General features: G+C 26.5%; 4 protein-coding genes across 4 annotated transcripts; all 4 read left to right on the top strand.

Annotated features, from left to right (window-relative positions):
- Positions 1-214: 214 nt before the first annotated feature.
- PmUG01_08030100 (conserved Plasmodium protein, unknown function) lies at positions 215-5,653 on the top strand (the record flags this gene model as incomplete). The annotated part of the gene is made up of 1 exon (XM_029004460.1): positions 215-5,653. The coding sequence occupies one exon, from the start codon at positions 215-217 to the stop codon at positions 5,651-5,653; it is 5,439 nt and encodes a 1,812-aa protein (XP_028861147.1).
- Positions 5,654-8,089: 2,436 nt separating this feature from the next.
- On the top strand, positions 8,090-10,781 carry HAP2 (male gamete fusion factor HAP2, putative; the record flags this gene model as incomplete). Its single annotated transcript, XM_029004461.1, has 2 exons — positions 8,090-8,317; positions 8,433-10,781. 2 exons carry the CDS (start codon positions 8,090-8,092, stop codon positions 10,779-10,781), a joined length of 2,577 nt encoding a protein of 858 aa, XP_028861148.1.
- A 3,746-nt stretch (positions 10,782-14,527) lies between these two features.
- PmUG01_08030300 (conserved Plasmodium protein, unknown function) lies at positions 14,528-22,461 on the top strand (the record flags this gene model as incomplete). Its single annotated transcript, XM_029004462.1, has 2 exons — positions 14,528-22,019; positions 22,190-22,461. 2 exons carry the CDS (start codon positions 14,528-14,530, stop codon positions 22,459-22,461), a joined length of 7,764 nt encoding a protein of 2,587 aa, XP_028861149.1.
- A 1,294-nt stretch (positions 22,462-23,755) lies between these two features.
- On the top strand, positions 23,756-24,736 carry MRK (MO15-related protein kinase, putative; the record flags this gene model as incomplete). Its single annotated transcript, XM_029004463.1, has 1 exon — positions 23,756-24,736. One exon carries the CDS (start codon positions 23,756-23,758, stop codon positions 24,734-24,736), a length of 981 nt encoding a protein of 326 aa, XP_028861150.1.
- Positions 24,737-25,972: the final 1,236 nt, after the last annotated feature.

Below are 25,972 nucleotides of genomic sequence, written 5' to 3' on the forward strand. Positions count from 1 at the left end.
AAATAAAATATAATTAAATATTTGTCCATGTATATTAGTAATGTGTGCTGTGTAAAAAAAAAAAAAAAAAAGGAAAAAAAATTAGAAATATTCACTATTAAATATTTGCGTTGAAGTTTATTTCTCCTCCTCCTAATTGTACTTTTTTTTTTTTTTTTTTTTTTTTTTCTTTTGTTTATTTTATATCTTTATAGAATAGCATTACAAACTAATAATGCTACGAATTGCTTATTTTTCTCTTTCCTTTATTATTCTGTCCTTTTTATTTTTTTCTGGTCATAATGCATTACCGAATGAGGAAGACAAAAATAAAAAAGCTATACTGTTAGCTTTATTAACTAATACGTTTATCAATAATAAAGAATATAAAAATGGAGAAGATATAAATATTGCATTAGAAAATATAAATAATATGAAATTACACCCAACTGATAATGATAAATTTGATAAATTTTTGGATGCACTCTTTAAACATCATAATATTTATGTAACTTTGGACGATCACGATAAAAGAATAATACATATCTCGGGGGTGTTAAGTGAATTTTATGTTGATGTAGATACATTAACTGAGGAAAAACAAAAAGAATACTTTAACACTTTTTATGAAAAAGGACATACCTTGATTAATTTAATATTACACAGTAATTTAATACACACTAAACATGACAAAGATGTGAATAAAGAAAATCATAAAGAAGAAACAAAACCAAATCACCCGGACAGTCCAATACCTGATGAAGAGCCTAATCTTGAGAAGGAACCTATACCTGATGACGTTTCTAAGGGTGAAGTAAATCATCAGCTTAATTATAATAATGTGTATGATAGCGATATCGAGGTTGAGTCAAATCATGAGGTTGAGCCAAATCATGAGGTTGAGCCAAATCATGCGGTTGAGCCAAATCATGCGGTTGAGCCAAATCATGCGGTTGAGCCAAATCATGCGGTTGAGCCAAATCATGCTACTGAACCAAATCATGCGACTGAGCCTAATCCTGAGAATGAACCTATACCTGATGACGTTTCTAAGGGTGAAGTAAATCATCAGCTTAATTATAATAATGTGTATGATAGCGATATCGAGGTTGAGTCAAATCATGAGGTTGAGCCAAATCATGAGGTTGAGCCAAATCATGCGGTTGAGCCAAATCATGCGGTTGAGCCAAATCATGCTACTGAACCAAATCATGCGACTGAACCAAATCATGCGACTGAGCCAAATCATGCGGTTGAGCCAAATCATGCGACTGAGCCTAATCCTGAGAATGAACCTAATCCTGAGAATGAACCTATACCTGATGACGTTTCTAAGGGTGAAGTAAATCATCAGCTTAATTATAATAATGTGTATGATAGCGATATCGAGGTTGAGCCAAATCATGCGGCTGAGCCTAATCCTGAGAATGAACCTATACCTGATGACGTTTCTAAGGGTGAAGTAAATCATCAGCTTAATTATAATAATGTGTATGGTAGCGATCATGAGGATGAGACAAATCATGAGACCGAGTTCAAACAAGAAGAGACTCACAATTATGAGTATGAGGCCAAGCAAGAGGATGAACATAAGGAACATTATGAACACAGTCATACGAATGAACCCGAAAAAGAAGTCGCACACAGTTATGAGGCCGAGCACAAAAAAGAAGACAAGCCCATGCAAGAGAATGAAGAGAACTACCAATATGGAGACGATCAAGAATATGATGAAGAAGAATTTAAGAATAAGAATGTTGAATATATACAAAAGAAATTAAAAAATTTGCTTGCGATGAAAAGTATTAAATTAAATAATAACTCAAATGGAGAATTTAAAGTTAATTTTTACACAAATTATGTGAATTATATCAACCAGCCCCCCTCAAACAGTGGATCTAATCATCAGGAGAAATATGAATATACTGAAATAAATCAAGAGAGTAAAAAGAAAAAAAAAAAAAGCGACAAAATGGATTATAACAGTTATTTTGTTAAGGAAGTGCCCACTGTAGTAGGTGAAGATGAGGGAGAAGGGGATGATATTGTGAATACAAATGATATTAAACAGGTGAATGAAAATTTATATAATACAAATAAAGCATATGATCATATGTATAATAAAAAGATTGAAGGGATGGAAGAAAAAGCTAATAAATATTATCCGTATGATGACTCAAGTGAATACGCAGACAACGCAAGATATTTGAAAAAAGGGAATGAGCTGAACAAAGAAGGTAACAATTATTATTATTATGATGATGGAAAAACTCAACATCGTAGGAGTAACGAGTACGAGCAAGATAGAGGAAATATAAATGGGATGAAAATGAGTAATAAAAAACCCGGAAAAAGCGAGGCGAAGGCTTCACATTTTCCGTACACTTACTACAATCCATATTATATGTATAGTCTGAATAGCACCGGATCCCCAAAATATAATAGTAATAGTAAATACAATAATGGGTACACTAATGGGCACAATAATGAATACAACTATGAATACAGCAATAAATACAACGACAAATACAACGACAAATACAACAACAAATACAGTAATAAATACAGTAATAAATACAATAATGAATACAATAATGAATACAATAATGAATACAATAATGAATACAATAATAAATACAATAACGAATACAATAATAAATACAATAATAAATACAATAACGAATACAATAATAAATACAATAACGAATACAACAATAAATACAACAATAAATACAACAATAAATACAGCGATAAATACAGCGATAGATACAAAAAATATAATAATAATTATTATAATAATTATAATAAAAAGCAAAACAAAAAGAGCCTGTACGATTTCATGCTTCAGAAGAAGGCTTTAGAAAAAGAACATATGCTAAAAAACAATTATGAAAACCAAGAGAGTAATACAAAAAAAAATAAAATAGGATTATTCTTGGATACACTAACAGAACTTGCTCGTTACATAGAGTCAACTATTAACAAGAATAAAATAAATGCAAGCAAAATGAAAAATAATCAATTGGGCGATAATAAACATGATGCTATACAACAGAGTAAAAAACGACCTATACATAAAAGAAAAGAAATGAAAAGTAGGAAAATGAAAACAAAAACTGATTTGGTAGATGAAAAAGAAAAAGAAAAAATTCAAGATACTATGTTTGTTAAAATTGGTCAGAATGGTACAATTGGGCTTTTAAATTTTTTCGATTTTAGAGAAGGTCTTTTAAAGAACAATTTTAAAGACTTAATATATGTAATGGAATATTTAAATGTATTTAATATTACTGAAACTATTATGTTTATACAAAAGTTTACTGAGAGTATTTGTGCATCTTACTGTATGGGTATAACAAATGTTTTAGAATTGTCAAATAATGATATGTTGTTATACGAAAAAATGAGATTAATTTTTAACAATCAAGGTATGACAGTAGTAACAAAAAATTCTGAATATGAATTTAATGATGCAGAATTTGAAAAATTTTTACTTTTATTAAATTTAAATAAATATACTATACCTTTAAACTGTCCTTGCAAGTTTTATACTAACAATATTATTAGCTATTACATACAATATAATTCAGGTTTAAAGGGGAATTTTTATCAATTGAAAAAATCACAATTTACAGAAAAGTTCTCTCCTTCTTATCTATTAGATAAATTAATTGTTCTACAAGATAAATTGAATTATATTAGAAAACATGGAAAACTAGAAGTAAATAAAAGAGCAGTTAAAAATGAAGATGACGATGATGATGATTTTCATGAAAATGTGTATTATCACAAGCAACGATATATTCCTACTATAAGAACATTAAATGTAGAAAATAATAGTAATACTACGGATAATACTGTAAACAATTTTACATATCCAGACATGGACTTATTAATTGTATACTACAATTCACCATTAGTAAATTTTAAAAATTTAACGGATGTAAAAAATATTCTTATTGAAGAAGTCAATTCAAAAATATTTTATATCAACTCTTTTCGAATAGGTAACCAATTTTTCCCAACCTACAGCAACTTAGGAAAAGATGACCACGATCTAGAAATCTTAGAAGAAGTAAATGCTTCTAAAATTAATGCACCTAGTAGGAATAGCGGTAAATCTACCTCTAAATCTACCACTTCTAATCAAAATAATGGTAAACATGTATCCCACTTAGGATGTTTTACCTTACCAAACGTAAAGTCATTGGATAAACACAATAACAAACAAAACGAGGACAACTTTTTATCTTCCCCTATTAAAGTACAAGGGGATTGTGAATGGGTTCCTTTAAAAAGTCCACAAAATTATGAAGATTTTTATAATGAAAAGAAACGAAATACGGGTTTATTTGAAAAGAGTGAAGAAAGTAACAATGAAAATAAATTAAGTGATGATTTAAATTTAAAATATAACTTTTTTGAAAATGGAGATATAGATAATAAAAAAGAAGAAGATTTGTACGCAAAAAATATACATGCTAATGATACTAGTGAAACGGACTCGTTACCACTAAATGGTAAAACAAAGAAGAAATATCATAGCAACAAAAGCAACATCAGTAGTAACAGCAATAGTAACAACATTGGTAATAACGATAGCAATGTGAAAAAGAGTATAAAGGCAAAATATCTAATTTATTTTTTTAAAAATATACATGTGTGGAAAACCCAAGTGTACTGTCAAAATATGAACTATATCAATAATTTACTGGAAAACATAAACTATGATGAAGATATTATATTCCAGGAAAATTTAGAAGAGGATATTGTCTATGTTTATTTTACCAGCAAATTAGGAGTAAAATATGATATTGATGTTAATTATTTTATATTTTTATTACAAAAAATATCCTTAATAATGTATGTAGAAGATTTATGTGGTATTTTCCAATTAGATGATGTTAAACAAAATCAAAAATTAGACAGACATTTAGAGAATACTACAAATACACAAAATTTTATAGAAAAACATATTATATTTTTTTATGAACAATATTCTAATAAAAATAAATATGCAAAACAGTTATCTAACATTTCTACCTCTACTTTCTTTTCTTCTAAAAAAGATATAATTTTGAATACAGAATCGTATAATAATATTATTTTTAATGAAAAGGATATTTACGATGTTATGTTTATTTATATGGAAGATGTGTTGACAGAAAAAATGGTTATTGATACTTGGCTTACGCCATATGGTTTCATGTTATATAAACCAAATAATGATAGCGGTAATAATGATAATATCAAATTGTCAATATCTAAAAATGAAAATATAACTAAACATTCAAGAAACTCTATAGATAAATATTTATTTTATGAATATAAAAAAATAAGCAATAACATTTTACAATATTATGATGATTTGAATTCTAAAATTCCTCAATTTAAAGATAACCTAAAAGAATATAAATTAGTCATATATAATGATAATCCATCTATGACAAATATTGTTCTTACAACAACTATAAACGTATTAAATGTTGCCCTATTGCAAAGTATATTAGAAGTAGTATTAGAAATCAAAGCAAATCAACAATTCTTTTCCTACAATGGTAAATTTATATCATTAAATACATTCATCATCTTAGACGAGGGTATAAATTATCTCTTCTTTAACTACATCCCTAATGAAAATCACCCTGCGTTAAGTAATACCGGATATGCCTGAAAAGGCACTGCTTAATAGGGAGAGTACGTATAACGCAGTGTTTGTTCAGCGGAGCCTATACTTAACAAATCATATACTCAACAGCGTGTTTCCTTTTGAATGTAATATCTATGGTCAGAAGAAGGATCCAAAAATTTTTAAATTAAAAAAAAAAAAAAAAACAAACACAAGAACATATATAACATATACTACACAAGCAGGTACTGGAAGAGACACTGAAAAAGACGAAATAGGGGACTCCAAAAAAAAAAAAAAAAATTATAGTAAAATAAAATAAAAACATGGGAGTTATATCAAGAAAAGAAAATTTTAAAATACAAAGGAATGATTAAAAACTCATGAAGAATTACTTATTCCGAAGTCAAAATTATATACAAATCTCTAATTAGTTTTTTTTAACCAACATATGGTCACGTTAAGAAATAAGCAACACGAGAAACATATATTCGAAGCAAACACTGCAGTTGTAAATGGCTAATCTGTGGTATACACAAAACTTTATGATAAACAAAGAGGATATGCACATGTATACATATATATATATATATATACATTTATAGTATACATACACGCATATACATACATATATATATAGGATAAAGAAAAATGAAAATGTTCGTATAAAAATGGTACCTAAATTAAACTACATTTTGCTCTTTCGAGTATAAAGAAAAATACATATTTCGAGATAAAACTCAAAAGCAGTTTGAGTATCCTGTATGAAATAAATGTAGATTAACCTGAATAGTGTTTTTCACAAAAGAAAAAGGAGTACATATATGCCTGCATACATACATATATACTTACATGCGTCCGATTATCACGTTATGTTTTCTTTTTTTTTTTTTTAATTTCCTTTTTAACGCGTATGTTTGTATAAACATATATGTACACATATATACATATGTGTACATCTATAGGCATTTGTGTATACCCCCTTTTTTTTTTTTTTTTTTTTTTGTTGTACAAATCAAACAGATATAAAATGTTTTAGTGGCTTTTTATTTCGTACTGTTTTATTTTTATTTTTTAAACAAATTTTAAAAATTTTTATAAATCTTATGTAAATCTGTCTATATATTCTTTATATATTGAACTATTTTAAATTTTATTAAATAATTATTTTGTTTATATTATAAGGGTATGAGGGGGTGGAAGAAATAAAATACCTCTGTGGAAATACAGTTAATTCTTTTTTCCTTACAAATAATTGCAACCTTAAGTGATTTCTTCATATAACAATTACCAATTTTTGTTACAAGATGTTAAAAGAAATTATATAAGACATGACTGTGGCAGCAATTTTTTTTTTTTTTTAAGATACTATCTACAACTTTACACTATGTCAGTGCTTCTGTTTTAGGAAAAAAATCAAATGGACAAATACAAGTATCCGTGGAATAGCAATACATAGTTTGTTGTCCATAGTGGTATACATACATATATACGTGTATATGGATGTATATGTATGTATATATCTTTACATATCTGCACATGCCTTTATATGTTTGCATATCTCTGTATATGTTTTCATATCCCTGTGTATGTTTACTTATCCCTGTATATGTTTTCATATCCCTGTGTATGTTTACTTATCCCTGTATATGTTTTCGTATTCCTGTGTATGTTTACTTATCCCTGTATATTTCCGCACATGTCTGTATATGCGAGGAATGTTAGTAAAAATTTTCTTTTAAAAATATGACAAATATTTTTGGTAAAAGCAACAAATTTATTTACACTTCTGATTATACCATTATATGTAAACATCGTTATATGTATATTTAAAGGAGTCAAAAAAAAAAAAGGGAGCCAAAAATTATTCTCTTCCTTTTTTAGTCAGAAGTTTTTGCAAAAATAAAAATATATCATAAAATTTATGAATAATACCCCATTTCGACTCATTTTGTATTCATTATACATGTTTATATTTTGCTTATCCAAGGGAGTATTTGTAGGAGGACCGTATAGAGATATTACTAGAACTATGAAAGAGTATAAGAAAAATAAAAACTTAATTAATTAGGGATAATATTAAGAAGACATGTAAAGAATTAATATGTTAAATAGGAAAAAATGTAAAAACAAGCAAATTTGAAAAACAGAATTTTAAAAAAATTAATAGATGATAGTATTTAGGGAGAAAAAAGAGATTTAAAAAAGGATAAAATTAAAAAAAATAAAATAAAATAATGATGTACACTTGAAGGAATGTTATATCAGTTAATGATTGACCATTTTTAGTTATATTATAATCCTCCTGTCAGCAGCTACGTGAGAACTTCTACATGTAAGCAGCTATATATGAGCATCTACGTATAAGGACACATTCCGTGGCATTTGAATGGACAAACATAGAAGATATTTCATAAATGTTTGATGAATTATTCCTTTTTTTTTTTTTTTTCTTTTTTTTTCTTCACACATTGAAGAAAAATGAAGCATAAAAGCAAGAGGTTAAAAGTTAAACACATATTTAAATTTCTCACTGTGCTTTTACGTTATATCACTTTAAAAAATTACAAATTAAATGACAATGGACAGGAAATTTCGTTCATTCAGTTAGCACATGCCTTCTCTAAAAAAAAAGTGTGCACGTCTTCATCCGACGACTCAACATGCCGTATGGTCGCATTTGGTGAACTAGATGTTTCTAACAATTCAGTTAGTACCTAATCATGCGTACAGACATGTGTACATGCGCATGCTCAAATGGTCCTCGCACATATATATACAGACAAACTCTTTGCATTACTGCTATTTTGCTATACATTTGCAGGTGGTAAGATTGAAGATACTAAGACCGGACGGAAAAGGATATTTTTTAACCATGCGAAGAGACTACGTAACAATATCGTACTACCTAAAATATATAAAGGATATACCTTTTCAATATAGAGAAGTGGTAGATGTATTTAATAATCATGTATATAAAACATATACAGAAAGGGAGATCAAGTTATTTACGTACAGATGTAATGTTCGAAGAATTGAAGATATTAATAGGACAGTTGGTAATTTCCCCCCTCATTTTCTTGAATATATGAGAGGGGAATCATGTGCATGTCAATCGTACAATCTTTTTAAGGATAATAATGCTATAAAAAGATCTAAATTAAAATGCATATATTTCAATATGTTGTTTTCTGAATCAGCTACAGTATATAGTAGGCACTGTGCTATAATGGACTTGTCTCATTATTCTGTTTATGATATTGATTACCCTCCTATTTTTAATACATATGTTGATATAACATTACAGGAGTATTCTTATGATGATGTATCTAGTGTTTTAAATAAGAAACATGATTTAGTTACTAAAGAAAAAAAGTACGAGTTAAATGATACTATAACAGAAATTCGGGATGATTATTTCGATATATGGTTACTTTTAAGGAGCGAATTTCATGGAAAGAGGACTCTAGTTAATTTATCGAATGACTATATATTGATTCCATCATCACCTATAGATGATGTAGATGTAATAGATAGCGATATTACAAGAAATTGTGGTTTAGAAAAAGATTCATCTCTTTTAAAAGGCTGTGATTACTTAGGAATATGTAACGTTATACATCCTTGTTTAAGAAAAGCATTGATGCTACCAAAATATCTTTTTGATTTAAGTGGAAAGACATGTAATAAATTAGGTGTATCTTTGAACAAATGGAGAGAAGCAGATGGCAATTTTTGTGCCTCTACTGCTGGGTATTGTATATCAGCAAATCTGCAAAAATATTATGATGAACATAAGGAAGCTATGAATAGAAATAAGGTTTCGAAATATAAAATTAAAAATATATATGCTTCAGAACCTCAGACGAAAATTTACAATGCTGCTAACTTACCAGATTATCTAAAAGAAAAAATTACTCCTGATAAAAAGGTAGACGTAAATGATATAGAAAACAAAGTTTTTTATAATGAGAATGCAGCTATACATAGCCATTTTATTGATTACAAATATAATGGGAATCATTCTGTAGAAATTAAATTTGAAACCAATGCTTTAGAAGTTTATGAAATAAGACCCATATCAAATGCAACCATTACACATATCACAACACCTAAGGACTGTTCATCTAGTCAAACAAATTCAAAAGAATGTGCACTTATTGTTCATGTTTGGAATAATAGTAATAATATTTCTTCTAACTTTTCTTGTCAGGTTATATGCACAGATAAAGATACTGGAAAAATAGCTAGCCATATTAACCCTATTAGTCCTGTACGTGCATATATTGACGCAAATAAAAATTATGCTTTTTATTTCATTATTAAGTTTTTAATAAATAAACAAATAAAAACTAAATGTAATGCAATTGTAAAGGATGCAAATGGAAAGGAATGTTCTAAAAAGGAATTCGAATTAACATCAAAAGAAGTGATCAAAATTGTTGAAGAGATTGTACAACCAGAAAAAGCATTACAGCCTTCTGTAACAAAATATGAAAGTGATGCTATTGATCCAGATGATTCTGCCAAACATACATGCAAATGTTCACTTGATTTATTATGCTATGCTCTTAATTTTAAAAAATGCACTGCTTATTATACAAATTTAATTAAAGAAATAATAGGGAAATTTGCTACAATAGTTATCTTAATTATTCTTGCACCATCCTTAATACCCCTCTTGCCATTTTTTATCAAATTTTTTTTCATTTGTTTGACCTTTTCAGTTAAAATATATCACTCTTTACTAACTACTATAGGAAATATAAAAAAAAAAAAAAAAAAAAAAAAAATTCACACGTCCGAAAATAAATATCAAAGGAACATAGGGGAAAATATTTCTGCTTCAGCATCTGCTTCTTCCTCTTCCTTAATCGAGACAAGCAGTGTTTCTTCTAATTCTCAAGAAAGGGTAACAAAAAATTCTTCCGTACATACAAATAAATTAACTACGCATACAGGGCATACACAAACAAGGAAAATAGGTAAAAAGAAAAATATCAAAGGAACTAGCGATTTGGGGAAATATAATGGTACTTCATTAGAGAGCTCAGTAACATATTCAAGCCAATCTACTACCTCAGTTGATTTAAGTTCATGCGAGAATTATCGTATTTCGCGTAAGCACAGTTTTTCATCAAGGAAAAAAACATATAGCACAAATCGTAAATGAAAAATGTACATATATACTGTGGAACATCGATAACAGGTTTCACGAAGTAACATAAAAATGGAAATGTGCGTGTTAAACTACACAAAATTGCAAAAAAAAAAAATTTTTTTTTTTCTAATTTTGCTTTTCTTTTCATTTTTTTGTACATAAAAAAAAAATTATATCAACAACTTTTAACTTCGCTTAGCATAGTTTTGCCTTTCCTGCATTATAAATCTTATATTCTTACAAATATTTTTTTTTTTTAGCTAATAATATATATGCGGACGTACATCCACATACTCATACATACGTCCATACGCACATACGTATATATATGTATGATTAAATCCTACCTTATATGTAATTATATACTTCCTGGGATTTATATTTAATCAATTCTTTAACTGCTTTATTTTTATATTTTACTGTTCACATCGCGCGTTTACATAAAATTTGTTAGAAAGAATGAGCCAAAAGGAAATTTCAGTAATCATACGTGTATATATAAATCCATGTACACATAACGGTCTATAAACATATTACACCGTTCTGATGTATAATGTGATACTACAATATGCAGGAGGTACAAATAATTTAACATCTGATGCAAATGAATTAAGTCATTTATTTTAGGAGTGAACATTAACTTTGTTCGTAGCAGTACATGCAGTGTACGTATAAACCTTGAGTAAATACTTTAGAGGCATGCATTCAGTTTTCATAAAATTTTTATTTCAAACTATCTGTTCATGTGTTAGAAAAACGAATAATTTTTTAACAGTTTCAACGAATATTTAACGTATAAATTTTCTTTTAAAAAAGGATTAAATGTTGATATATTACCTGATCGATATATCTATAAATGTATCATCAAATGTTCACGTATATGTTTTAACACATATAAGAAATGGCGATGAATAAATTTCCTTTTTACCCTCCCTGTAAAAAGAAATTACGCCTTTAGTAGAAATAACTTTATCAAATATTTTATTTTTTGCTTAAAGTTATATGTCTTATATATATACATTTAACATTCTTTTCTTAAGGCCTTTCTTTTTATTTTGTAAACTAATAAAAAAAAATATATATTTGTTTTTTTACAAATCCGTTATCCTAGCACATTTTCAACTTCCTCAAAGGTTAAATAACATATTACAGGCGCAAAAAAAAAAAAAAAAAAAAAAAAGTATGAAAATATATAAAATTGTTAGTATATATGAGAAGCACAATTATCTTTATTTTAATTTTTTACCTTCTTTTTTTTTCGCCTTCAAAATTTATAAAAGTTCATTTTGCATTTTTACACCTCTTGCAGTAAGAAGCTTCAAATTATTGTTTATATCTTTACTATATGTAAACATATAATATATATTATATATATTTTTTTCTTTCTTTTTTTTTCGACTGGTATACCTTCTTTTAGTTTCAGATGTATATAAAACAAATATGTATATGTATGTTTATACATGTGCTTACATATTTTTTTTACATACATTGTATGTGCTGTATCATTTTAAAACATTTTTTTTTTTAGTATTTTTAACTTCTGCACACAAAAAAAGTTTATGAAATTGTTTCTTTATTTCTTTTTTTTTTTTTTAAATACAAAAAATATAAAAAAAATTTATGTTCCAAAAAAAAATAAGAAAAATTCAATAACATGATGTCCTAATACAAATTTTACTTAGAGCAAGCGCAACACATCATGTAAAAGTAGGCAACTGTAAATAATTTCGTTAAATGTGAGATAACTTTTTATGCCTTATCGCACCTTCTCCAATTTTCTTTTTTGGCCTGATTTATCTATATTTTATAATTTATGCTTGGTCGAAATTGCTTCATATATATATATATGCATACACAAAAGAATATCTCTATATATATATGTAAATATTTTATAATCAATATACACCTTTACAAATGTATGTATATATCTATCTGCATATACAAAAATTTATTGTGCTATTATCTTCATTTTGTGGTTGTTTCATGGTTATTCGTGAAAATATTAATAGTTAACTCATTTCTTAACTTTTTTTTTTTTTTTTTTTTTTCGTATTTTGTTATTGAATGTGGTAATATACACAAATACAAAAGGAGCATAATTTCTATTTTTTATTTCCCTTCAGCACATAAAAAGTTTCTTATCATGTCATCAATATTGAGTTAAATCTAATTCATTAAACATTTTTTTTTTTTTTTGAGTTGAAAATGTTTATATGTAATATCATATATAAATCTCACATATTATAGCTATATATAATATATATATACGTATATATAAAGTTCAACTTTATTTTTTCCTTTTTACGTTTTTTATATATTCTGAAGTGCTTTGCTGTTTTTTTTTTTTTTTTTTAAATTCAATTTCCATATTCACGTTGTGTGATACAAATAACTCTTTTCTTTTAAAAAGTTTTAAATTACAATATTAACACTTTTTATTTATTGTGTAAGATACGATTATTATTCTATATAGTCGTGTGTTTACTTATACAGATTGGAGTTAAAATTATAAGTGAGCATGCTTATGTGTATATATACTCGTACATATACATATAAGCATGTTTAAATATATACAAAATTATATTACTTATGAACCTTGTATGTATTTGTGTACTTGCTTTTTTTATTCCCCAATTATAACGTACTCCTACCTTTTTTTTTCATTATTGATCTTTTATTTACACATAATAAAAATATATATTACATCTTAGTACATTATATTGAATTATATTGTATTATATTACATCCTACTGCATACTATTACAGGATATTACGTTGTATTATATTGCATTATACTGTGTTATAGTACATCCTACTGCATACTATTACATCATATTACATTGTATTATATTGCATTAAAATGTATTATATTACATCCTACTGCATAATATTAGAGCATATTACTTTGAATTATACCTAATGCAACGTATATAATCGCATATTTAATCATGCATAGTCACTTATATATAAATATTTACACATTCATACGTATGTATATATATATAATATATATATATATATGTATATGTAAAAAAAAAAAATAATAAGAGAGAATAATTTAAAATTACGATAAGACAGAATATTTTATTGTTTCATTTTGTAGATATACATGTTTTTATTTATTTTATAATTTGTATAAAAATTAATTATTCTTTTAACGAGTATTACTAAAATAAAAGAGTAATTTATATATCAGTAGAGGGAGAGAAAAAAAATATTTTTACAAGATATAATAAAACAAAAAAAAAAAAAAATAGTAAACAAATAAAAGAAGTGAAATGTAGCTAATTTATTATACTTAAAATAAAGGAAAATGATACTTGTATAGTGGGAAATTTTTACAAGATGAAATAAAGAAGAAAGAAAAAAAAGTATATAAAATCAAAATTAATGCAAAAGAGCAATTAATTATAAGTAAAATTTTACGTATATATGAGCATTTACATGTACATATATACATATACTTATATATATATATAAACTTATATGTACGTTCCCCTTCTATTTTCTCCCTTTCCCATATAAGTAATAATTTTACCACTTTCATTTGCCTAATAAGGAATACACTCCCCTATTCGATGTGCTGTATATATCTTCTTTTATTTCCATTTTTATTATATAAGTTATTGTATTTTTTATTTTATTTTTCTCTTTCTCTTTTCATCACCTTTTTCCTTTTTTTACAGTTGTGTTCATTTATTCTTCCTTTTTTGCGCACTGCCTTTTTTTTTTTTTTTTTTTGTAATATAGGAGTGAAAATGATTGAATGCTTTAATGCAATATATGAAGATGACGAAAGTTTAATTGATGATGATTGTTTTACAAATAACGGAAAATTAAATAAACTAAATGATTTTTTTTTTAATCGTTATCTTTTCATAAACTTTAAAAAAATAATTTTTTACATTTCCCAAAAAAGGTGTTTATCATTTAAGTTTTTAGAACAAAACAAAATATGTGAACAAGTAGGTGGAAAGAAAATTAAATACAGAAGAAGGGAAAAGAACAGAAAAGAATTATATAAAACTGTTATGTATGCGACAAAAAGAAATATAAATGAAGCATTTTTTTTCAATTTAGACAGAGGAAAAGAAAACATAAATAACCCATATTTTAACAAGTATGAATATTATGTCAAAATAAAAAATTTACAAAAAAAGAAGAGGGAATTTTACAACCCTTTGCAGTGGAGGGTTATGTACAAAAATGCTTATATAGTTGGACATATAAATAAGTCCTTTTTTAATAATAAAATAGAGAGAAAAGTACGTAAATTATATTTAAATATATATATACTCAATGAGGATGTATCTACGCTATTGCAAAATATTTTAAGGATGAAAAAAAATCTTTTTTATACAAATTATAAAGTTATATCTCTAGAAAATTGGAAAGCGCTTAACTTACCATTTCTCATATTTTTATTGAAATATAATAAGAAAAAATTAAATAAATTTCAAGTTATTCTTTTAATATTTAACAGTCATTATGAATACAACAAATGGAAAAGTGTCAAGATAACATGTCGACAACAACAACTGTACTTATTTACGTATGCAAATGATTCCAAAAATTGTGAAAAAACGAAAGAACACAATTTTTTCTTTTGTTTATTCTGGTGTACAATTTTTAAAAAATATATTTCATATATTGTTGAAGGAGTAAATATTCTTAAAGATATAAAAAAAGGAATGTTGATACGAGGCTACCATTTCGCTAATGCTTTTCTCAAAATAAACGAGTTTATATGTATTTTATGTTGTCACAATATACAAGATCAAAAAATAAAAAAAATAAAAAAAGAGAAATGTGCATTCTTACACATACTGAAGCAAATTTTTTTCAAGAGAATTAATTCTAAGAAGGAACTAAAATGTAAGAACTTGGATAAGGGAAAGTATGATGTTTATAACGTCGATATGTGTTTGTTAGGTCAAAATATATTTCAATTTATTAGTTATAATCGTAACAACATGATTATCATTAAATATAAAAAAGGAAAGCACAAAATGTGTATGCGCAAAATATCAGAAATGGACATATTGTTTTATCTGAAATTATGTAATTTTCAGAATTTTTTATTTTTTTTTACATTTTCAAAATTACAATATATTTTTAAAAAATATAGGATGATTTACAAATGGAACGGTTCCCATAACTTCTACAGGTGGCTAGACGTAATAACCATTTTAAGTAAACCTCTTTTCAAATATATAATAATAATGTTATTTAAAATATTAAAAATAATATTAATAATAAAAATGATAATAAAATTAATATTAATGATAAGTATAATAATAATGGAAGTAATCAAAAAGGAGGTACTTTTTTTTTTACAATTTACTTATACGCGTATTTATAAAATATATTTTCCAACCAATCAGTTATTATTGATTAATATTTTAGATTTTGATAAGAGAGCATCTATAAAATTTGGGTGTTTGAGGTGCAGTATTGCCCCCCATTTGGACTATAATGTAATTATTTACTCCTTTTTTGTATTACTGAAAAATTATAAACAATTTAGTGCTCTCAAAATATGGAAAAATGATAATTTATTCTATCGTTTAAATATTGGAGTGGGTAATAAATGTATTGCCACCACACATGGAAGGGAAGAAGTACAAACATTAAAGGATATTTCACCATTCACTGATGTAAGGTTTAATTTTCACTTTTTGCGTATTTTTATAGATGATTCAAATTTTTATTTAAATAACATAGACAGAATTATTATTGATTGTTCAAGCAAAGTTGTCAGACATTATTTCCCTTCCACTTTCTCGTCCGTTTTTCGCAGTGGGTGCAATAAAGATTTATTTCATCTATTTGTACTGTTAGTTTTTGATTATTTTCCATATTCATTATATTTTTATGAGAAAAATAAAAAAAGGGAAGTATTGTTATATTATTTCCTATATATTATGATAAACTATTTAACATCTAAGCTTTTCTATTTTTTACACATTCTACATTTTGTATTTTCTTCGATTAAATTTTGTATAAATGCTTTAATAATTTTTTTAAAGTATAAAGTGTCTACATTTTTCCAAATAAGAATTAAAAAAGAGGAAGATAATTTATTAGTTTTTTTCAAACCAGAGAAAATAAGAGAATTTTATATGCACAATTTTAATCAAGCTGTACAAAAAGGAAAAGATATACGTGACAGAATAAATCTTTCAATAAACAAAAAGAAATTTTTACGAAATGCGAATATGTCTAGTTCGTGCGATGAATCAAAAATGGAGAAGTATAATCGAAGAATGAGTACGAATGACCCATGGATTTATGGTGTGCATGTTAATGAGGATGCTAAAAATTATAAGAATCATAAGAAGAGAACATGCAATTATGTCGATTCTGAAAAATCAGACGAAGAGCCTTATAATTGGACCAATCAATTGAGTCCTGCTAATATATTTTCAAAAAAAAATGATACTCTTTTTAGGTACACAAAATGGAGGGTATTAAAAGATTACTGCAAATATAAGAGCAACAAAAACAAAAAAAAGATTATTTATAAGAGAAGGGTAAAAATAAAAAAAAATGGGAAAATACATGTTAAGCATCTATTACCACTATTGTTTCTTAACGAAGTAGCATATTTCAGGCATGCACATGAATACAAGCCTTGTCAGTCATTAATTATGCCGTTCAAATTACTGGTATTCTCGTCGGATAATTCTAATAATATATCATCAAGAAGAAAAAAAACTGAAAGTCATTCAAACAGAAGAAAAAATAAAAAAAATAAAATAAATGAACAAAAAGAAAATAAAGAAAAAGAACGAAAAAAAAAAAATAGTAGTAATGATTCAGATTCTGATATGGACTCTGACTCTGACTCGGATTCAGATGATGATGAAGTGGAAGAAGAAGAGGAAGAGGAAGAGGAGGAAGATGAGGAGGAAGAGGAGGAAGATGAGGAGGAAGAGGAAGAAGAGGAAGAAGAGGAAGAAGAGGAGGAAGAGGAGGAAGAGGAAGAAGAGGAGGAAGAGGAAGAGGAGGAGGAAGAAGAGGAAAAAGAAGATGAAGAAGAGGGAGAGGGAGAGGAGGAAAAAGAAGATGAAGAAGAGGGAGAGGGAGAGGAGGAAAAAGAAGATGATGAAGAAGGAGACGAATTTGACAATGATGACGAGGATGAGGAAGAGGAGGAAGAACAAGATAAAGATGAGGAAGATAAAGAAGATGAAGACAAAGAAGACGAAGAGGACGAAGGGAATGAAGAGAATGAAGAGGATGAAGAACCGCGCGAAACGGAAGATACAGACGATAATGAAGAAGAATACAAAGAAGACGAAGTTGAAACGGACGATGAGAAAGATGAAGACGAAGGGGAAGATTCCTTTAACGACAATGAACGGAAAAACAGGAAAAAAAAAAAGAAAAAAATTAAAAATAAAAACAATAATAATAAAAATAGAAAGAGAAACAGAAATAAAAACAAAAAATGCAAATATGAGCATAACGGAGTCGAAAACAATGCTTCGGATGAGGAAATTCAGAAAGAAGAAGACAGTTATTATAATAAAAAAAAAAAATTGTATCTTAAAAGGACAAATAAAAGATTCAAACATAATTATATATATTTAAAAAATTTATTTAAAGAACATGTCTGCATAAATACAACAAATGTATCCAATTTTATATCTGTTAGTAAAGATAAGCTAACAGCGACATATACAGCTTGGGGGAAACACACGGATATTGCATGTGTTCAAGTAAACAAATGTGCCTTAAGAGACTGTAGTATATACTATTTTGAAGTAGAAGTTTTAAATTGTACAAACTTTTCCAAAATTGTTATTGGCATGACAAGCAAAAATTATACTATTAATAAAAATCCTGGTTCAGAATATAATTCATTTGGATATAAAAATGATGATGGTAAAAAAATTATAGATGGAAAAATTGAAAATTATTGTAACTCATATACAAAATATGATATCATTGGTTGTGGTATTAACTACTTTGACAATAGTGCCTTTTTTACAAAGAATGGAAAATTTTTAGGTAAAGCATGTAATATAAATTCAAAATATGATTATTATGCTACTGTTGGTTTAAGTACCTTAGGAGATCGTATCAAATTTCATTTGAATAATTTTTATTTTGATGTTTATAATTTAATATATGAAGAAAATGAAAAGGAAAGAAAAATTATTAAATCTGTTTATATTCAAAAGGACATTTTTTCGGATATTATAAAATCTCATTTGATCAAATGTGGTTATTTAAACACGTATAAATCTTTTGTTAACTTTTTAGAAAAAAATAAAAATTCAGATGACAATAACAGTGTTGGAAGTTCTTCTAATTCTAAAAACGAAATAGATAAATTTTTTATGAACAAAACTGATTTACCTAATGTTTTAGAAAAAAAGGTAGTAGATGAGTCATCGCAAAATATCAGTAATAATCATGAAGACAAAGAAAACAAGAAAAACGTTACAGATGAAACAAAAAAAAAAATGGACATCATCATAAAGAGCAATAATGCAAAGGATAATGCAAATATTTTTGTGGAAAATACTACAGCTAAATGTACTCCTTTGAACGTAGATAATACAAAGAACAGCAGCAATAATGACAATATTAGCAGTGTTGAATTAAAAAAGGAAGGATTAATACATAGAGAAAATGATAACAATACGGAAAACACAGAAGAAAAATGTAGGACTGATCATATTAAAAAGGAAGAAGACACTTTCACACCAATTAATAGTAATTCCTCTATTAAAAATACAGTAGATGTTGACGTACCAAAATATGTAAGCCTCCTTAGTGAAAATATCCCAGAAAAGGAAGGTAAAGTTTCAAAGGATGAGGGAAGTACGAAGGGTGATAAAAATGTATTAAGTACATTCCTAGTCAAGTACCTTGATGCTTATGAGAAGTGCGATGAACAGGGGAAGAGTGACAAGGAGAAGAATGATATGGAGCACATCGATAACGATTCGAGTAAGATGGAGATGACCAACAAGGAGACCACGAACAAGGAGTCTACGACCAAAGGAACGTATAATCAGGAAAAGAATGAAGAATGTACTAGCGCAACTGTAGAAGTGAAAGAAGATAAAAAAATGAGCAAGTTGCCTGATTCCCCCAGTAGCTTAAACAAAAAGGATGAAAGCAAACTTGAGGAAAAGTCGGATACATCAGAAAAATTGGAAAAATCAGAAAACTCGTCAGCTACTTTAATCGTTGCATCAGATCAAGCGAAAGGGAATAACAAACTAATTGTTTCTGAAACTGGAAAAAGTGGAAAAGATGAAAATGTAAATTCCATAAAGATCCCAAATGAACAGAAGCACTCAACGGAGGAAAATGTGGAAAAAATGGAGAAAAACCAAATTATTGACACCACTTCAAGTATATTAAAATGTTACGACTTTAGTCAGTATAGTTTCGCAGGTGGTAGCATACAAAATTCTCTATGGGTTTCTAGAAAAAACAGTTTAAGTAATTTAATAAATGTAAGAAAGGATTCTAGTTCAACTTTATTAAATAGATTAAGAAATAAAAGAAGTTTAAGTACAAAAGATAACTTGAATATTTTACCTACTAATTTTTTAAGCACGAAAAAAGAATCAAAAAAAAATGATAGCGATATTAATAAGAAAATACATCTCCTCCTTAAAGATAAATCGGGTATTATTAAAAATGAAAAAAAAAAATTAAGTAAAAAGGAAGGAAGTAAAAACTATTCTACTGATAAAGAATATATTACAAAATATTTTATGAACTTATATTTATCTGAAGACAAATTAAATAAAATGGTAGACTCGTTAGAAACAAGGTATCTAATAAGAAATAACGTTATTAATGGAAATATTATAGATGTTTTAAATATTCTAGAGGAACAATATTCTGATCTATTTACTAACGCGCATGCTAGTTTTAATATTGCAATGTTATACACGCAACAACTGATAGAAATATTAAAGCCGCATAAAATATTTATAAAAAAAATATCTTCAAAAAAAAGAAGAAAATGTAAAAAATCGGTAGCTTATGATGAGGAAGAGGACTTACTTAGTGAAAGCAGTTATAAAACATATAACACGTTAAGCGATGATCGTTTTTATGATGACATTAAGACAGACTATAATTCATCAGATAGCTTATTTTGTGATAGCTCCAATAATGAGGAAAATAATTATGCAGCATTTAATATAGAAAAATTAAATAAAAGAAGAAACCAAAAAAAGTGCAGCAAAATTAATGATGAAGAAGATAGGTATTCCAGGGATAAGAACATACTAGCGAGTTATCGTAAAAATGGAAAGGATAAAAGTAGTGATAGTAGTAGAAGCAATGGAAGTAGAAGTGGAAGTATAAGTAGTAGTAGTAACAAGTCAGCCAATAAGTTAGGAAGGGACTCCTTCGATAACGGGAACGTGCTTCCCGTTTGTGCTACTAAGCTAAAAGAAAAAATGAGTAATATAGATAATAGTTACAGTAATAGTAATAATAATAATAATTTTTATAATAAGCATAATAATAATAAACATTTATTAAATATAGGTGATAAAAAAGGTTTGGAACATGGAAAATATACAAGAAATGATTGTCAGAAAACAAAAGTAAATTGTGAAGAAGGGGCTACAATATCTCCCATTAAGCATACGCAGTTGAATCACAATGATTTTTTAAAAGAAAAAAAAATTGAACAAATGTCACTGAGAAGTATACGATCTAATTATAATGAAGAATTTTATAAGAAAAATAATATGCTAGAAGAATACGAAGATCATTATAAGAAATTATCAAAAGAATATGAGTTTTTTAAAGAGGATAATCCCTATAATAATAAATGTAAGAAAGAATGCTATAAAACATTGTACAAGGAAGTAGAAGAAGAGGAGAAAAAACGTTTTTATTATATGAGTTCAAATGATGATATCACATCTGATTATGATAGTAATGATTCCAACTTTAACGAAAAGTTTTACCAATTTAATGATATAAATTTTGACAAAATATATCAATATATTTATAAAAATAATTTTTCACCGAATAAACAATTAAAATTTAAAAAAGATCATCTATATTTAGCTCTATTATGGATTAAAGAAAAATTATCAGTATTTAATAAATCGCCATTTGTTAACGTTCGACAGTGTATTCTAGACAGTACTTCCTTAATAGCTTATCACAAACCGTATAAACAAAAACTAGTTCGTATGTTCTTTTCGAAAAATAGGAATTTATTGACCTTCAATGCTGTTAATGAAGGAATATTGGGTAACATTTCGTTTTTTTAAAATATTATATACATTTTTCCTTTAAAGTGTTCCATATATGGCATACTATATATAATGATAAAGTGGAATATATAGTAATGCCAATAATGACACCTTTTTTATATCCTTTTATATATATATATATATATTTTTTTTTTTTTTTTTTTGAAGATATATGCTTGAAGGTTCCGATATATTCACCTTTGGAAGTTATGGTTAAACACTTAATTTTATGCAGGAACTTGTTAAGAGAAAAAAAAGGTAATGTAGGTGTTAAATATGATTGTCGTTATGTATGTCAGCCGTACAAAAGGTACATGGTAAAAATTAAAAATAACAAAAAAAAAAGAAGATATTTTAAAGAAAATACAAAACAAAAAAATGAAAAAGGATCATTGAACGGAAAACTCATTGAAGATAAGAGATTATCTATTTTTCATTAAATTCACCAATTAAACAGTTTATTATTTTTGTTACATCACGCGCACGTATATGTGTTTATGTGTATGAATATATAATATATATATATATATATATATATATATGATTTATGAACTTGTACAAGCTCAAATATCTGCTGTTTTCAACCAAAATTAAATTTTTTTTTTTTCTTTTTTGCAATATTTTTTTGAAAACACATTTTAACAGTATATGAACAAGTATATTTATCCATTTACATCCATGTACGTGTGTATATACATATTCACACTTATGTATATAATACTAATAGAGTATTCCATACATATATAATAAAACGAGTTGTTTATTTTATTTTTTGTTATGGTAACAGCAGCTTACATTTTTTCAAATTGTATACGTGACAGCCGTCTTGGTAACTTTTTTAAAATTATAATTTACACAAAATAATTTTATTTTTAATTAAAGTGTAAGCTTATTATTTATATTATTTATAATTAAAGAGAACAGTTATAGTTTCTTGCGTGTCATGTTTTATTATGTTCGTTTTTTTTTCTTACATTTTATTTTTGTAGTTATTTTTATAATTTTTTCACATATTTTTGCATTTATTTTTGTATTTATTGTTATAGCTATTTCTGTTTTATTGTTATTTCTATTTCTTTCTTTCTTTCTTTTTTTTTTTTTTTTTTTTATTGTTAAAAGGGACGTCATCACTCCTACTTACAAATTATATGTATATATATAACACCATTTCAAATTACATAAAAGAAGTAAATTAAAAGTCAAAAAAAACACTTTCCCAAATAGCTTATTAGGAAAGCTTAATTTTTTATAAATTTCTTAAAAGTGTAAGTCGGAATTTTATATAGAATATATAAAAAAAAAAAAACGCTTATCTTAAATAAAGAAAAATACTTAATTTTTATAAAGTGCAAAAATGACGTTCATTTAAAGATATTATGGTATGTAAAATATTAGCCTGTTAAATTTATTACACAAACGGAAAGCGCATTCTCCGAAAGAGAATATGCATATGATAATATAACAGACAAAAAAAAGTATAATAATGATATATGCGATGAAAAAGTTAAGGAATGTGTAAGTACTTGGGAAATTATAGCATATATATGTGTATATTTAAATATAATAAATACATTTAGCATTAAATTTGAATAAGTTTCCTTAAATTTTAGCATACCCTTTGTTTCAATAACCGAGTTAACCATCGCGTTAACTAACATGTCAACCATCGATGCTCCATCCCCTGCTGAAAACTTCATCTTTATATTCTTCCTTTTTTTGGTTCCTTTCAATACAATGGAAAGCAATTCGACCGAGAGATACATATTCAAACCTAACTTTTTGGGGGAAGGTTCGTACGGAAAAGTGTACAAAGCATATGACAACGTGTTGAAGAAAGAGGTAGCTATTAAGAAAATGAAAATTAATAAAATTAGTAATTATGTGGATGAATGCGGTATAAACTTTGTATTGTTAAGAGAAATAAAAATAATGAAAGAAATAAAACATAAGAATATTATGACTGCTTTAGATTTATATTGTGAAAAAGATTATATAAATTTAGTCATGGAGATAATGGACTATGATTTAGCTAAAATAATTAATCGTAAAATATTATTAACAGATAGCCAAAAAAAATGTATTCTGCTACAAATTTTAAATGGGTTAAATGTATTACATAAATATTATTTTATGCACAGAGATTTATGTCCAGCTAATATATTTATAAACAAGAAAGGAGAAGTGAAAATTGCAGATTTTGGGTTATCATCAAAGTATGGCTTTGATATGTATTCAGATAAATTATCAAAAGATAATAAATACAATAAAAAAACTTTAAATTTTACTAGTAAGGTGGTAACGTTATGGTATAGGGCCCCAGAATTACTTATGGGAAGCAGTAAATATAATTCCTCCATTGATATGTGGAGTCTTGGATGTATTTTTGCTGAACTTTTATTGCAAAAAGCATTATTTCCGGGAGAAAATGAAATAGATCAATTAGGAAAAATATTTTTTTTATTAGGTACACCCAATGAAAGCAATTGGCCTGAGGCTGTATACCTTCCACTGTATACAGATTTTACAAAATCAAGTAAAAAAGATTTTAAGAATATTTTTAGAGTTGAAGACGATGACTGTATTGATTTATTAATGTCTTTGTTAAAATTAAATTCTCATGAACGTATTACTGCTGAAGATGCTTTAAAACACAAATATTTTTTTAATGATCCTTTACCATGTGATATATCACAGCTTCCCTTTAGTGATTTGTAATGTATGTTAAGATGTATTCCGCTTCTTTTTTTTATGTCACATTTCTTTCGCATAATTAGTACTCTGATCTACTTTTAAAGTCCTAATTTTGTGTAATTTATTACATTTTTAAACTTAAAAATGTAGAAGCGTTTTGAAGAAACTCGCTCTTAACTTTTTGCAGCAATAGGCTAATTTGATATATAAGTTTTAGGCAGTTCGTGGTATGACTGTATGGGTGTATGAATGTAAGTATGAAGTATATATATATATATATATATATATGGGGGTACATGTGCACCAAAATAGGCATACGTTCACAAGTGCTGAGGCGCACTTTGTTATAAACCTTTTTTCTTAAGTATTTTTAATTTCTAGACTGCGATACAACCTTTTCTTTTATTTAACTGCTTATTCATTCTTTTATTATTATTATTATTATTACTTTTTTTAAGTATTAACATAACTATATAATATTGGTTAACCCATTGAGAACAGCTTAAAAAAAAAAAAAAAAAAAAGTAAACTTTTAAATCTTTATTTTCTTCCATTTCTTTTTAATGAAAAATAATCTTTAGTTGTTATATCTTTTTAATAAAAAAAATTTCTTATGATAAATTTATAGAATTATTTTCCTGAAACATTAAACTGTGGAAAACAGTTGTATTTATAACACCATTACATTATTATTAAATTGTTATTAGTATATTATTATTATACTATTATTATATTGTTATTATTATATTGATATTATATTGTTATTGTTATATTATTGTTATTACATTATTATCTTCCTTCACTAATTAGGCTATAAGCACTCATGAGATTTGTGGATGGCGGTATTCGTGCCTAGCTTTTTCTTTAAGCAATGCATTTTGCGAATGAGATCATCAAAGGAGTACATTATATTTCCACGCATATTTTTATATGTGCGAATGCGCAGTGGGGACCTCCAACAAATCTGCATGTATGCATGTGTAAATTCATTTGTTCATTTTGCTTTATTTCGTTATTCTACCATTATGTCATTTTATAATTTTTTCACTTTTTCATTATACCATTTTTTCATTTTTTCGTTTTATCATATCATCATTATACACAATTTTTTCATTTTTTCACTTAATCATTTTATAATGTTAATATTTTATTTTTTTTTTTGTAGCAAACAGTGCTGTAACAAGGGCTAGTAGTATATAAAAATTATTTAGAACGTAAAAACAACAGCAAATCTGTTTATTTTCTCCCATTATTTTTTCT

The sequence above is a fragment of the Plasmodium malariae genome, assembly GCF_900090045.1.
Source record: "Plasmodium malariae genome assembly, chromosome: 8".
Classification (NCBI taxonomy): domain Eukaryota; phylum Apicomplexa; class Aconoidasida; order Haemosporida; family Plasmodiidae; genus Plasmodium; species Plasmodium malariae.